Here is a 13,826-nt window from a genome sequence, read left to right on the forward strand (position 1 = left end):
TCCAGACCTGGATGCTAGGATGGAGTCTTCAAAAACATGGGCAAGAAGGCAATGTCCTAGCTAAAGGACAGTAGTGCAGAGCCAACTATCAGCAGCTGGCTCAGGCGCACCCCATTAAGACGGGAGGGACCAGTGGTGGAAAAATGAGAGTGTGTGTGTGTGGCGGGGGGTGCTGTGTGAATAGTAAGCAGGCCAGGGTTTGATCTGAGGCCCCTGGCCAGATGTGCCTTCTTCTGTGTGGGCGCAGGAGGACCTGGCAGACAGGAAGGGCGAGAAGAGCACTCAGCCAGGAGTCTTGGGTTTGTGGTGGGGGCAGAGTTGTAAAATCTGCTGACCTCTTGGAAGTCTGGAGCCTGCAGATAACCCCTCCCCCACCCCCGGGCACTGGGCATCTGCCACTTCGTAGTCTCCCTCTGCTTGTCCTCTGCACAAGGGATGAAGTGGAACCCATGTCCTCCCTGGCTTCCCCAGAGGGCTGACCATTTTCAGATACATCGTTGCTGGAACTGGAGAAGCCAGCCAGCATGGGTGGCAAAGAGGTAGGGTGAGGTGTGGAAGACAGAGGTACCCACAGAGCACTCCTGGCATATCCTAGGCTGGGATACCCAGATCCCAGTTCCAGCCAAGGCTCTTGTTGCTGTCTTCCCAAGTTACATCCAGGCTACGGAGCTCTGGAGGAGCAAGTGTTTGGGGTCCTCCACCTGACAGGGAGTTTCAAAGTGCTTGTTACTTCAGTGGGTGGCACGGGAATGTGGGAGACCATCTAGGGCAAAATGATTACAGCATGACTGAATATGTGTTCCAGATGCTGCCGTGGGTCTCTTTTTTTTAATTAACAACAACAACAACAACAAAAACCAGCGTGAGCCAGTGAAGTGACTCAGGGGGCAAGGGTGCTTGTTGCCAAGTCTGATGACCTGCAAGGAGAGAACCCATCCCTGAAAGCTGTCCTCTGACCTCTGCCCTCACACCACAGTACACGTGTACACATTTACCACACAACACGTGTATAAATAGGTAATGTATAAATAAATGTAACTACATAAAAATTCAAAGAATGTCCTGAAATCTCCCTAACACATAATTAGCATCTTATCTTAAAATATTGCTTTTGTAGACTAGGTCTCAGGTAGTTGAGGCTGGCCTTGAACTGATGCCCCTGCCTCAGCCTCTTGATGACGGGGATTGTCTGTGTGCATCTCTGCTGGCTTCCAAACAGCATTTTGAAGCTTGAAGCTCAGCGGCCTCCATTCATCTTGTAGTGCGGCCGCTGCTTCTGCCTGCTCCCAGCATATTTAACCCCTAGAAGAAACTTGGGACCATAGTGTTTGTTTGCCATTGCACCACCTCAGGCTAGCACCCCCGATCTGCCTTTGGCTCCCTCTGAGGACTTCCTGTCTTGTACCTGTGGAAGCAACAGACTCAGACACTGGGTGGCTCAGCACTGTTCTCACGGTTCATCCACACTGGGGGTTTTGAATTGGCAGCTTGTCCCTGGTCACGGCCAAATGCCACCTTGCGTGTGCTCGGGTTACATCGTGTCTGTCAGCTCTTCTGCCAATGTGTTCCTGACCCTCCACCCCACCTGGCTAAAGTGAACAGTGCTTCTGCAAAGGGACGTAGGCTTTGCTGTCTATTTACCACGTGACAAGAGCCATGTCCTTTCCCTTTCTGAGCTTGGCATAGTCAGTGTAAAAGGGAGAAAATGACCACGTGGCCCGTAGGTCAGGACCCCAGAGCAAGGGTCTGAAGGTGTTGGCTTAGCCCAGCTGACACTTTTATGCCATTCATTCCCCATCCACCAGCCTGGCCCCGCTGGCAAGCCCACCATGACCAATGGCTCCTCACCAGAAAGGACAAGCCCTTGCCTCCTCCCCTCCCCTGAACTGGTGAAGGCAGGTTTCTTCTGACCCTCTGTGTTGGGTGGCCAATGCTGTATCAAAACCTTCATAATTGTGGTAAATGGGAAGTGGGGAAAATTAATTCCTATTATTAAAGAAGAGTATAGATTAATTATTCATTCCTGAGCTTATTATAGTTGTGTGAGCTGAGCTGATTATAGTTGTGGAGCAAGGCGCTTAATATCTCAGAGTCCGTCTTCTGAAGAGGACGGGGCTGTGACAGGTACAGGGTGCTTATCCCGTGCCGTCCTCCCTTCCTGGGTGAGCCTCCACCCTCAGGTTTCTCTTTGCCTATGCTCTGCTGGGCCGCTGTACTGGCTCTTCCAGCTTGTGCTACTTCTCTGGGGACCGATGGCCTGGCCTGTGCCATCTCTAGAGTGTGCCACAAACCTCTGTGAGCTGCCGCCTGCCTGGGGTCAGACAAAAGCGACAGATCTGCCCTGCCAGCCCTGGGCAAGTCTGGACCTGTTGGTTTGGCAGTGCAGGGCTGGGCCAGACTGACTCCCAGGGCTCCGAAGGCTGCCCCAGGGAGCTGTTCCTCAGCTGGGATAGGGGCAGCAGCGGACAGGTGGGCTGGGGTTCCCCCCACCCTCTTCCTGGGTGGAGTCTCCATGTGGGAGGCTGTGCTAAGGAAAGAGTGGAGAGAGAGCTAGTGGGTTCTAGCTGGGGTCACAGTAACCCTGTTCCCCTTCATCTCCTTGAGGAGGAGACCACCCACAGGTGACAACTCCAGCACAGTCTCGGGGCCTTAGCTTTAGACTCTGCCAAGTTGTCTTATCTGTGAGTCCAGAGAGGACCCCTCCCCTCTTGAGTTCCACAGCAGCCTGCATAGCTACGCATCCCAGACCTGGCTCCAGCAGGGGGCACTCTGCCCATGCTCTTACTAAGAGGAACTGATGATGTCTGAGCTGTCTCCAAGTCCTGGGCACCTGAGACAACCTTCCCCCACCAAACACACAACCAAGACCTGGCTTGACCTAACCCTGGCCATACCTGTCGGTTCAGAACACGGTGATGGCAGCCCTGGCTTATTCTTGCGCAAACTGACCCCAGACCCTGGAGACTAAATTCACTCAACCCACAGTGTCTACACAAGGGGTGCCCTTGTTACCCGTTTTCCCGGAGGTTGTTTACTGCCTGTCCGGAACCCTTCCCACCCCAGCAGAATCTAGGAATGACGTATCGAAACCCAAATTTGCCTCTGTCTCACTTCCTGGGCCAGTGGATGGACTGCTTGAGGGGGAAGAGAAGGAGAGAGGGGCAGGAGAAGAGAGTGAGGAGGAAGAGGAGGGCACAGCGGTGGTGTCGGCAGCATGGGCAGAGAGCTTGGCAGCTGCTCTGGGGTCTCCCCTGCACGGTCACAGCCCTGCTCACTTCACTCACCTGGTACTGAGAAGGCAGAGGATGAGGCTCCCCGGATGCTCATGCTGTTCTCCTTTTCCCTCCAGAATGAGCCGCAGCGTGGGAGAGATGACCCAGTCTGCCTCTTCCTCCCCTGGCGAGGGAGCTACCTTCGAGCATCTGTGGAGTTCTCTGTGAGTATGGAGACCCCTACAAACATTGGGCTTGCTTGACCTTGGCCGGCTTGGAGCAGGTTGGAAGAGGGGTCTGCCAGGGTAGCAGCTGCCTTAGGCCATGGCCTGGGTGGTCTGTCCTCTGGCCACTGCTCTAGATGGCTATGGGCAGGAGAGGTCCAGGGCGCAGAGATCATGTATGCAAAACGATTTCATCCCAGTACTGCCAGGTCTGAGGGACAAGCCACGGGCTGGTGGGGACGGTGGGGACAGGATCAGGAAAGCTCCAGAAGGTGGAGGACATATGATCGATCTCTTGGGACACATAAATGCTACCAGGAGCCATGGGGTAGCCTGGCATCCTGAACCATGGGAACTCAGGGGATGCTGGACCAGATGCTAACAGCCGATTCCCCACCACAACGCAGGGAGCCAGACAGCACCTACTTCGACCTTCCCCAGTCCAGCAGGGGGAATAGCGAGGCAGTGGGCAGCGAGGAGACCAGCATGGATGTCTTCCACCTGCCGGGCATGGTGAGTGGGGCGGTCCTTGCTGAAGACTGGACATTGGTAATAAACGGGGGTCGGCTTTTCTCAGGAGCCAGGCAGAATGAGGAAGCCAGGGCTTTGGGTGGTCTATCTTGCATTAGTCAGGACACTTCAGATTATAAAGAAGTAAATATATTTAAGTTATAAGAAGTAGAACCAGCTTGTCTTATGTCAGCTCCTAGGGAGGAATGAATTCAAGCATGATTGGCTCCAGTGGTGGGAAGAGCTTCCGGCATGGCTGGACCCAGGGGTTTCCCAGCTGCCTCTTTCACCTCTTTCTTTAGTTTTTCCTGAGATGCCTTTGTTTTTAGGCAGCTTCACCCCTCAGAGAGAAGGGAGTTGGGATTCTCTAACATCTCAAGGCCCTGTGGAGAGGGCACTTCCCTTTTTCCATTGCCCAGAAAGCCCGCTCCGTGTTGGTCTGAGTAGACGCATTGCTGTCTGTCTCTGAGCTATCCCTATCTCTCGTGTCCCCTTATCTGCTGTGGACCAGGTCAGGATGAAGGGAAGTGGGCCAAGCTCTCTATATGAGGAGTGGATGATGTAACCAATGGGAACAGTCTCTTTCCTGGACCAGGAGGGGTGCCAGGATGCCAGCTCCTACTGGGAACTCTTGTTTTGAAGGCAGAAGGCAAGCCACAGTCGTTAGTGGGGTTCTGACCCTGCCCCACTCTCCGGCTGCCGCTGCGATACCCTGCTGATGCCAGGAGCTGGAGGGAGGTGGCTGGTGCATACAAGAAGGGGCCTGTGATGACCTCTGGTCCCAAGGAAGCCCCTTGAGGCCTTCTTTCCTCAACAACCTCCCCACTGGACCGCCAGAGTGCTGGGATCCCATCAGACATGGGGACTGGGAAGGTGTCAGGCGGGGACTCGTTGGAGGAACCCTGCAAGCATATGAAGAAAGAGCAAAACCCAGGCCAAGCTGGCACATGCCAGCTGCAGAGGCACCAGAGAGCTGAGCAGGTCTCCGGGATGGCCTTTCTCCCACTAGCCCCTGAGGACCCACGTCCTAGAGGGTCAGGGACTGGAGAGGCTGGGTAAGTGTGAGGCTAACTCACGCTGCAAGGGGAAGTCTGGTCACCTTGGGCATCAGTGAACAAGAGGTCTGTGGAGCTGTCAGAATGAGTGTACAGCAAGGCTGAAGAGGCAGGAGACATCTCCTTGTGGTCCCACCCCCGTCCGTAGAGGGTGGAGCATGGGTCAGGGCCCTCTGGTCCCCGTAGAACTAGGAGAAAACTGTCTCCTACAGCAGCAGCCCCAGTGTGCCGGGGTCTTTCAGATGTCGGCCTGGTGATGTCCACGTCTCTGAGCTCTGCCTGTCCAGCCCTGGTCTCTGCCTGCTCAGGAGTGTGTCTCAGAGTTCACCCTCATTCAACACCTTTGAGTGTCCGTGTGACAGGCATGGAAACTGGGGCAGCAGGGTAGCCTGGGGTTTAGGAACAGAAGACAGCCATGCAGTATGGCAAGAAAGATAGTCCCTCACCCTGCCTGCTACCTCTTAGTGACAAGGTCCTGACCCTCATTGTCTACGATATTGGTGTCTTCCAGTCTAGAGAGAAAGGAAATGGCAACCAGGCTGCAGGGAGGGGGAACCTTATACAAAGACTCTAAAGATGTCTGCCTTGGCAATGCTGGCATCTGCCTCCCCCGGCCCAAGCTGCCCAGTCCATGCCTGAGAGGACAGAATTCTCAGAGACCCCACTGACCTACCTGGGTGGGAGTCTTGGATTGAAGGTGTAAACAGGGAACAGTCCCAAGCCCCTAAGGCTAGGGATATGGTACCCACCCCTGGCCCTGAGGATACCCAATGTAAACATGTTGGCAGGGTGCTCATGAGACCTCACCTGCTGGGGCATGCTGCTCCCAGTGGGGGTAACTCGGGTGGGGCACAACGCCTCCACAAACAAGGGGCCCGCTTCGTCAGGTAGCAACATGCCTTGCAGGAGAGCCATGGATGAAATTCCTGGGTGCACAGCTCAGCTCCTGGAAGTGGGAATTCCCTGGAGCCAGGACTTCCTGGCCTCCTTCTTCAGGCTTCACCTAACCCTTATACCCAGTCTTCTCAAGAGACAGCTCCGGACCCAACAGCTTCCTGTATGTTTCAAAACTCCCAGCTGCTCTGATACCAAAAGATCAAGACTCAGATATAAGCCACATCTATGGGCATCTGGCGGCTGTGCTCCAGACTCATGGGCAGGAAGACAACTTTGCCTCCCTTAGCAGAGGGCTGCAGGGGGCTGCGAGGAACTGCCGGGGATGATAGATGTTTCATATTTGCAATGAGGTGGTTGAAGTTGGAGCTCACACATAACATGGCTGATTGCAGCTTATCAGGATCACAATGATTAGGGAAGAAAGGGACAGCTTGATACTGCAGGACACATGCTCCCAGAGCAAGGTGAGGTGGACAGTGTTGGGATTCGCAGCTACCAACCGAGTCCACGGGACGGAGGTGGCTATGGAAATAAACAGGTTGCGGTGCAGCTGTGTTGGGGTGGCTTGGGGACCTGCAAGGTCCCTTGCTGTTGCAGGCTGGGGCTCTAAGGAAGCAGCGGTCAGGGCTCAGACTACAGAGCACATACTCCCGGTCTAGGGAAGCCACAGACGGAGGAGGGTAGCCTGCAGAGGCCCACACTCCCACGTGTCAGCTGAATGGTGATCTTACGTGTGGAGTGTGTAGCCCAGGAGCTGAGGTTAATGGCTCACATTCGGGGACTCAGAGTATTGACGGACATCAGAGGGAGGAGTTGGCCACACTCACACAGAGAAGAGGGTGCGTGTGCCGTGGACCCACATGTGGGTTCTGTGTGTTGTTTCAAACAGGACACCACCACAAAGTAAGGCCCCAGCCTTACACCCCACAATCTGCAGCAGCTTCTAAAGTATTGGGTGGCTTTTAAGATCTTAGAGCCCAGGGGTACTGGGCAGTAAAGAGAGGAAACGGTGCTGAGACAGCCGGGGTACCTGGGCCCATTCAACAGTGAGACTGGATGGGAGCTCCCAAATGTTAGCCCCACCCCTGGGAACTCTAACCCACCCTCTGGCTGGGTCCAGCACAAGGAATACTACCCAGCTTCGCTCTCAGGTCAGCGAGCAGTTCTGGAATCTGAGGTACCAAGGGCTCTCAGCAACCCCACCTCCTGTGTCCTCAAGTAGCTTCACCCATTCCCACAGAAGCTCACCCAGTGCTGGTTCGTGCCTAGTTATTCCTTTGTGCTGGACATCGCTACCCAAATACCAGGATAGTCTGGCAAAGGTGGTCCGGCTTAAGCCAGCACAGTTCTTGAACAGGTGGGACATCTCTTCAATGGTTTATGCTGTGACCAAGAGACCTCACGTGGGAGATTGCTTTCTGTCGCATTAGAGGTCTCGAACAGGTCTACAAGCTACAGTGAACCCTCAAAACCACACGATACCCTTCACCCCATCTTTATGGCTGGCAGAAACCGGTACCGTCAGTGAGTTCAAGTTCTCACATGCCTCTGAGTCTCCGTGTCCTTGCTTGTGAGGTTGGTGTGATGGAAGGGACTAGAACAGAGAGGATGCTGGGGGATGTGCAGGATCCTGAGTAGTACCAGCAGATGCTGGGAACCAGCCCGCCTGCCTGGTCTTGTGTGGAGGGAGGGGCTTGACATCTGACCACATCCTTGTCTTACTCGAGGAGACTGTGTTGTGGGGTTAAAGAAAATGGGGTAAATAGGAACAGCTGAGACCCTGGTGGGTTGTGGAAGAGCCCCAGTCTTGGTGAGAAAAGCCATGAGCCCCTGTGGCCTTAGTTTCCTGTGGCCATGTAGACAATGTAGCAGAATCTAGAAGGTTGGGATGGGTAGGGGGAAATCGAGGTCCCTAAGACTAAATATCCTGGGTTCATAGCCCACCCTGGCCTAAGCTGGGAAGACCACAAGGTCTTTTAGTCTTCTGGGTCTCAGTGGCCCCATTTGTAAAATGGGGAGATGAACAGTTAGAAATCTCTAGGGTTTGGGGGCAACAGGTGCTCTTTCTCCCACGGGAGTGATGGGGATGGCAAAGATGGGGTCCTGTGTTTCCTAGACTGTTTCCTTGAAGGCCCTGAACAGCTTGCCCGAATGCAGAGGCACTGGGTCCTCGAGCTGGTTTTCCATTTGTCCAATTCGGCCTTTGCATATGCAGCTCCTTGCCCTGCAGTGGTCTTCAGTTCCAGCTGCCCTCGAAGATTCCAGGACCAGGCTTTAAAACAGGCCCTGGTCGCTGGGTATGGTGGCACATGCTTAAAATCCCAGCTCCTGGGTAACCCTTGGAGGGGGATCTCAAGTTTGAGGCCAGCCTGATCTATCTAGGGGGACCCTGTCTTAAAAATGAAGTGACCCCTGTCCAACAAGAAGAGGACTCAGAGCAGCCTCTCCCAGGTACTGGGTAGGGTGAGCTGGGGGGGTGGGGCCCATGCCAAAGGCTGGGGATAGGATTGACTGCTCCAGCCTATCCTAGGGTGCCCAGCAAGGTTGAGATGCTTCTGATGCAGCTGTGCATGTGTGTGTGTGTGTGTGTGTGTGTGTGTATGTGTGTGTGTGTATGGTGTATCGGGGAGTCCCAGATCACTGAGGCTTCCACCACACTGTCTTGGAAGATTCATGAACACCAACGGTGTGCCAAGGGACCGTAGAAGTTTGGCTTTGAAGGCAGGAACCCCAATTCTCACCCCATAAACATGATAAACATGTTGTGAGATCAGCCCCTTCACTCTGATTCCCTAGTCTCCATGAGCCATATGAAGATGGGCACCGAGAGCCAGAGTCCCTCCTGCTCTTAGGGTGCAGAAAGCGTATAGAGTTGGCTGTGGTTCCACAAAGGAAGGGGGAGAGAGGCAGGTGCCCCGGGTGTGGCTGCAGGATCGCCCTTTCCTCCCCTCTCCACATCCTCCTTCAGGCCTGTGCCTCCACTAGAGGCAACCCCTTCCCGCGGTTTCTGGCGCCTTTCTCCGCAACAGCTGTTGTGAGCAGGTGGGCCCCAGAGGGTCGGGGTGGCGGCGCTGCTACTGGATAGGGCAGAAGGTTCTGTGCTGATCTCCCTGCAGCCTGTAGGGGGTTGAGCTGAGGAGTAAATGCCTTGAGACCCCAAGGGGCATCCAAAGAAGCCTTCCTGGCTTTGAGGAGGGGATGTCTCTCCTGACAGAAAAGAACACATGTGGGCCAGTGTGTACATCTTTGGGGCAGGTAGGGCAGGAAGGATATAGATATCTTTACAAGAAGTTACAATGAGAAGAAGAGTGGGGCTAAGCTGGGGACAGGGACTGGGTTCAGTATAGTCCACTTGGGCACCCCAAGCCTACCCACCACCCCTAGTTGTTCCTGGCCACCCTTTCCTTGACAGACTTTGATGGTAAGAGTCATACGTGTACAGCGCTGAACTCAACCAACCCGCAACTCCTCTTCCTGACGCCAGGGTCCAGGGGAAGAGGGACGAAGCCACCAGCAGGGCTGAGAACCCCTGCCACTGCCTGGGGGTACCTAAGAGTACCTGGGGGTATCTGAGGACCCCTGCTACTACCTAGGGACATCAGAGGACACCCTGGAGATACCTGCAGATCCCCGCTGCTGTTTGAGGGCACATGAGGCAGACAGACAGTCTGCCCAGGAGGAGGCAGGCGCCAGGCTGGGGCAGAGACTGCAGTAGAGAAGAGAGCTCAGAGATGGACACATCTTTCCACATGGGACTCATAGGCTCTCAGGCCAGGTCCCTTGTCTGGAAGAGTGGACATGAGCACTAATTCTCGCCTTCGTTTCCTCCTTTGCGTATTTGCAAGACCAACATGAGTTGATTGACAAGGACTCAGAGCTGCTGAGGGGCACAGATCCCTAAACCCCATTCTGGAAACTGAGGGCCATCTCTTCAGGGTTCTCTGGAGCAGCCAAGCCACACCTACTGGAGTGGGAGTCTGCAAACCTGTTCCTTAGCTCCCAGGAGAGAAACTGCAGCTGCTCCCCAGAACTTTTTACTATGAACCCCAGTTTGAGCAGTGTTTCTCAAAAGATTGCCTCCCACAAAATTTGACTTAACAAACTGACTTTACTGTTCATATCTGACTTAGCAGTTTGTGGCTCCAGCCACAACCAAGCCAGGTGGAGGTGTGGCTTTCGGCCAGGGTAGGGTACCTCTGCTGTTTCTGTGGGTCTCCGAACTCTGAATTGGTGCTATAGCTATAGTTCCCACCCAAACCCAGCTACTCCTAGCTCTCTGGAGAGGCAGAAGGTGGTTTGGAACTTGGCAAGAAAGGGCTAGAAGGGCTCATTCTTGGTGCCATCTCTGCATCTTTTTGAACATCTATAAACTTTAAATGTGGGGATCACACTGATGTGTTTTAGGGGGCCTGGAAATCCAGGGCCAATGTCCACTTCCACGGGACACACATCTGTTGTAGACAAGGTGGGTTCAGGTACCTACACCAAAGGTGACTTCATGGTTTGAAATAAACCTGAGACTTAGATGCCCCCAGACAAAGAGCCGTGGTGACTGCCATTCGGCCACCACTAGGCAGATGCTGGTGTGGAAACCCTGGCTCTGCAAGGTCTATAGTGGTTGAGATTCATTCTAAAGGGGTCCCTCAGGAACTATCTTCGGTGGGGTGGCCATGTCCCTGCTTCCTGGGCTTAGTAAGAGCCAGGACAAAATACTATCTATAATGCAATGCTGTGGGTTCTTTGACTCCACCCACCATTGTGGGCTTTTGACCACCTGATCCTGTGCCCAGCTCTCCACGGGTGCCCTGACACAAGCATAATGGTGTGTCTTTCCTCTATTCGGGCCTTGGAGTGGTCCCTATGGGCCCATAGTTCTCTGAGAAGAAGAGGCAGGTCCTCTCACCTGGGTCACCAAGGCTGGCAGCACCACCTGTTCCTTGAGGGTGGCCAAGCCCTGGCTACCATGGTCTCCAAGATCAGGCTGACCGCTCATGCTTTCGAGTGGCGGCTGCTTATAGGTGGCAGCCGCAGCCCCCAGAGCCTTCACTGGGGGGCAGCTAGAAAGGAGCACGGTGGGAATGGATGATCTCCGAGCCAGCCAGTGACCCCGCATCCTGGCCGGCTCCCCCTGTGCAGCCTGCTTGGTGCGGTCCAGCACATCTCCGGGCAAGCTGAGGCCTGCCCTGCGCTGATGAATAGTCATGAGGAAGAAAGGGGTGGGCCCCGGTTTGTTGTTGGATGCAGCCAGTTGACAGAAATAAGGGAGATAGGCAGGGTGAGAATGCCAGCCCACAGCCCACGCACTCCTGAGCATCCTTGGCTCCTACTTTCCTAGCCAGACAGCCTCAGCCCCTCCTCAGTCCATCCCACCGGGAAGCCACCAATCTGCCCCTACCCCACCGAGCCACCCAGACCCATGCCTCGTCCCGCAGCACACCAGCTCCTCAGCGTGTGCAGACCCCCACAAGCATACCATGCTTTACGTCGGTGACCCCATGAGACACCTCGCCACGGTAGGTGTGCTGTGCCGGGTCTACTTGGAGACCTGGCGACATGCGTCTCTGGGGCTTGGCAGGGTCTGCCACGGTTGGGGTTCAGAGAGACATTCTCTCACCTGTCTCCCTGGCCAGGTGCCTGCTACCAGGTTGGGTGACCAGTGGCGTTGGGGAGGCAGGAGGCAGATCCTGGGCTGGAGGGTGGACGGCTCTAGTTCTCATCATCCTGAGGTGACTCTTGAGGACCAGCAGCTTCTGGTAGGGCAGTGGGTGGGAAGCTGGAGGGAGGCTCTGCTAGTGTCTGATGGGGTGACTGAGTTACTGCCCTGTGAATTGGGTGATCCTGAAACAGCTTGTGAGGCTGGTGGTTCTGGCCCTGCTCAGGTTCCCTGGGCTATCCTGTGCTGCCTACTCAGCTGCTGAGGAACTTATGCAAAGAGGTCATCTTTGCTTTGGGCTTTAGCGTGAGGCTGCCTCGCCCTGCCAAGAGCATCCTCACCTGGGACTTTGTTCACTTGACAGTGCAGATGGGGTGTTTCTCATAGCCGTGGGCTCTTCCCAATGTGGGTGTGAACTCCAAGGCACAGATGGTTAGCAGGCTGGACCCAAGGCTTCCTGTTGCTCTTCTCATTCAGGTACAGCTAGCCCCAGCAGAGGAGCAGAAGGCAGAAGGGGCCACAGCCTGTGCTTGGCCTGAGCCCAAGGGACTTGGGCTCATTTCCAGACTTGCCAGGTCCCTGGGGTCAAGCAGACACCAGGCTGCTAATTGAGCAGATGGAGGTCTTGGTGCAGCTGCCCCACATGGGGCTATTTCTCCGTTAGGGGAGCAGGCAGAGTATGGGCCATGAACGCATACACTGTGCAGAGACCTTACAATGGGTAAAGGATTGTGGAAGATGACAGGGTTCAGGTGTGCCCAAGATAGGAGCCATGCATACAGAGCTGAAGAAGTCTTTGTGAAAAACCAGAGATCTTTGGAGAACTGCAGCTCCTAGCAGAATGAGCAGTGTGCGTGCATGCGTGTGTGTGTGTGTATGTGTGCATGTGTGTGCATGTATATGTGTGTTGTGTGAGTGTATTGTGTACGTGTGTGGTGTGTGAGATGTTTGCATGTGTGTGTATGTGTGTGTGGTATGTGCATGTGATGTGTGTGTGTGTGGTATGTGCATGTGTGTGGTGTGAGCATGTGTGTGGTGTGTATGTGTTGTGTGCATGTGTGGTATGTGTGCGGTGTGTGTGTATGTGTGTGTGCATGCGTGCTTTGTGTGTGTGTGTGTGTGTGCAAGTGTTCATGCATGCACATGTTGGGGGCATAATGGCATAGCTCCAAGGGATAGCAATTCCACCCTTCCTTCTACCTTCACCTGAAATCCAAGGAGGGGGTGTCCTCCTTCCTCTGTCTATGCTCACCCACATCCTCATCGATTCTTCTCTCCACCAGTGTGTTGCTGTCAGGTATTAGCTACCCAGGTAGTCTTTAACTCCCATACCCAGTTCTGGGCTGTATAGTTTACTGACCTCTGGGGTATCTGGCTGCCATGTCTGGACTCTAAGGGAACTCCTTACTGGTTAATCTGGAAGTCGGAGGGCAGAGGACTGCTTCTTTTTCCTCTAATGGAACAGGCACCACCCATGGGAAAGACTGAGCGCAGGTCGAATCATGGTTCTGCATGGATACCTTTCCTGAGGCAAACAGGAGGCAGAGAGCCACTGTCAGGGCCTCGCAGAGAGAGACCTGCTTCCAAGACAATCAGTAACTCCCACCCAGCTACTGCTGCCCGAGGTCCCAGAACCAGTAATGGCTACCATGTCACGCTGTTATTCTGTGTGCGTTATGTTGTTGTGGTGGGGTGTGTATGTGTGTTTGTATGTGTTCTTGTATTTTGAGACAGTCTCTCTCTCTTGCAGTTGGGGCATACTGAGTAGGCTAGATTGGGTTGTCTGTCTGTCTGTCTGTCTCTGCTTCCTGATACTAGAATTATAAGTACACACCACCACGTCTGGCCCTTGTCGTGGTGCTGGGGATGGAACTCAGGTCTTCATTCTTTTGTGGCATGCACATCACTGACTGGGCCATCTCCCCAGCCACGTGTCCTCTCATTGTGGACCATGGATGCCCCTTCTGTATTCGGCCCAATGCAGCAGTGCAGCCCAGGATTTGCTGGGGCTCCAAGCTTCTCCTGCTGGGAGCCGGGCTGAGCCACCAGTCTAACTGGTGGGTGGGTGACTCGTTTTCATTATTTGTTCGTGACCTTGTCCCAGTGAATGATTGTGTAGCAGAGAGTAGCCTTTGGCTCGGAGTGTATTAAAGTTAACATGAACCACGGACTCGGTGCATCATTCCCACCCATCTATCATTGTTGTCCCTGCCTGGTGGAAGCAGCCACTTGGGAGTCCATAGGCAAGCCTTGTCTTTGGAGAAGTGGCTGATTT

At 54.4% G+C, this 13,826-nt stretch overlaps 1 protein-coding gene across 1 annotated transcript in view; it reads left to right on the forward strand.

Moving 5' to 3' along the window:
* The window catches only part of Tp73 (tumor protein p73), a 77,606-nt gene that overhangs the window by 29,373 nt on the left and 34,407 nt on the right, over window positions 1-13,826 (forward strand). Inside the window, exons 2-3 of the mRNA XM_038333413.1 lie at window positions 3,350-3,436; window positions 3,844-3,949. Coding sequence (XP_038189341.1) covers window positions 3,351-3,436; window positions 3,844-3,949 — 192 coding nt within the window. The 5' untranslated portion in view covers window position 3,350. The remainder of the gene's footprint in view (window positions 1-3,349; window positions 3,437-3,843; window positions 3,950-13,826) is intronic.

This window comes from Arvicola amphibius, chromosome 6 (assembly GCF_903992535.2).
Source record: "Arvicola amphibius chromosome 6, mArvAmp1.2, whole genome shotgun sequence".
Lineage (NCBI taxonomy): Eukaryota > Metazoa > Chordata > Mammalia > Rodentia > Cricetidae > Arvicola > Arvicola amphibius.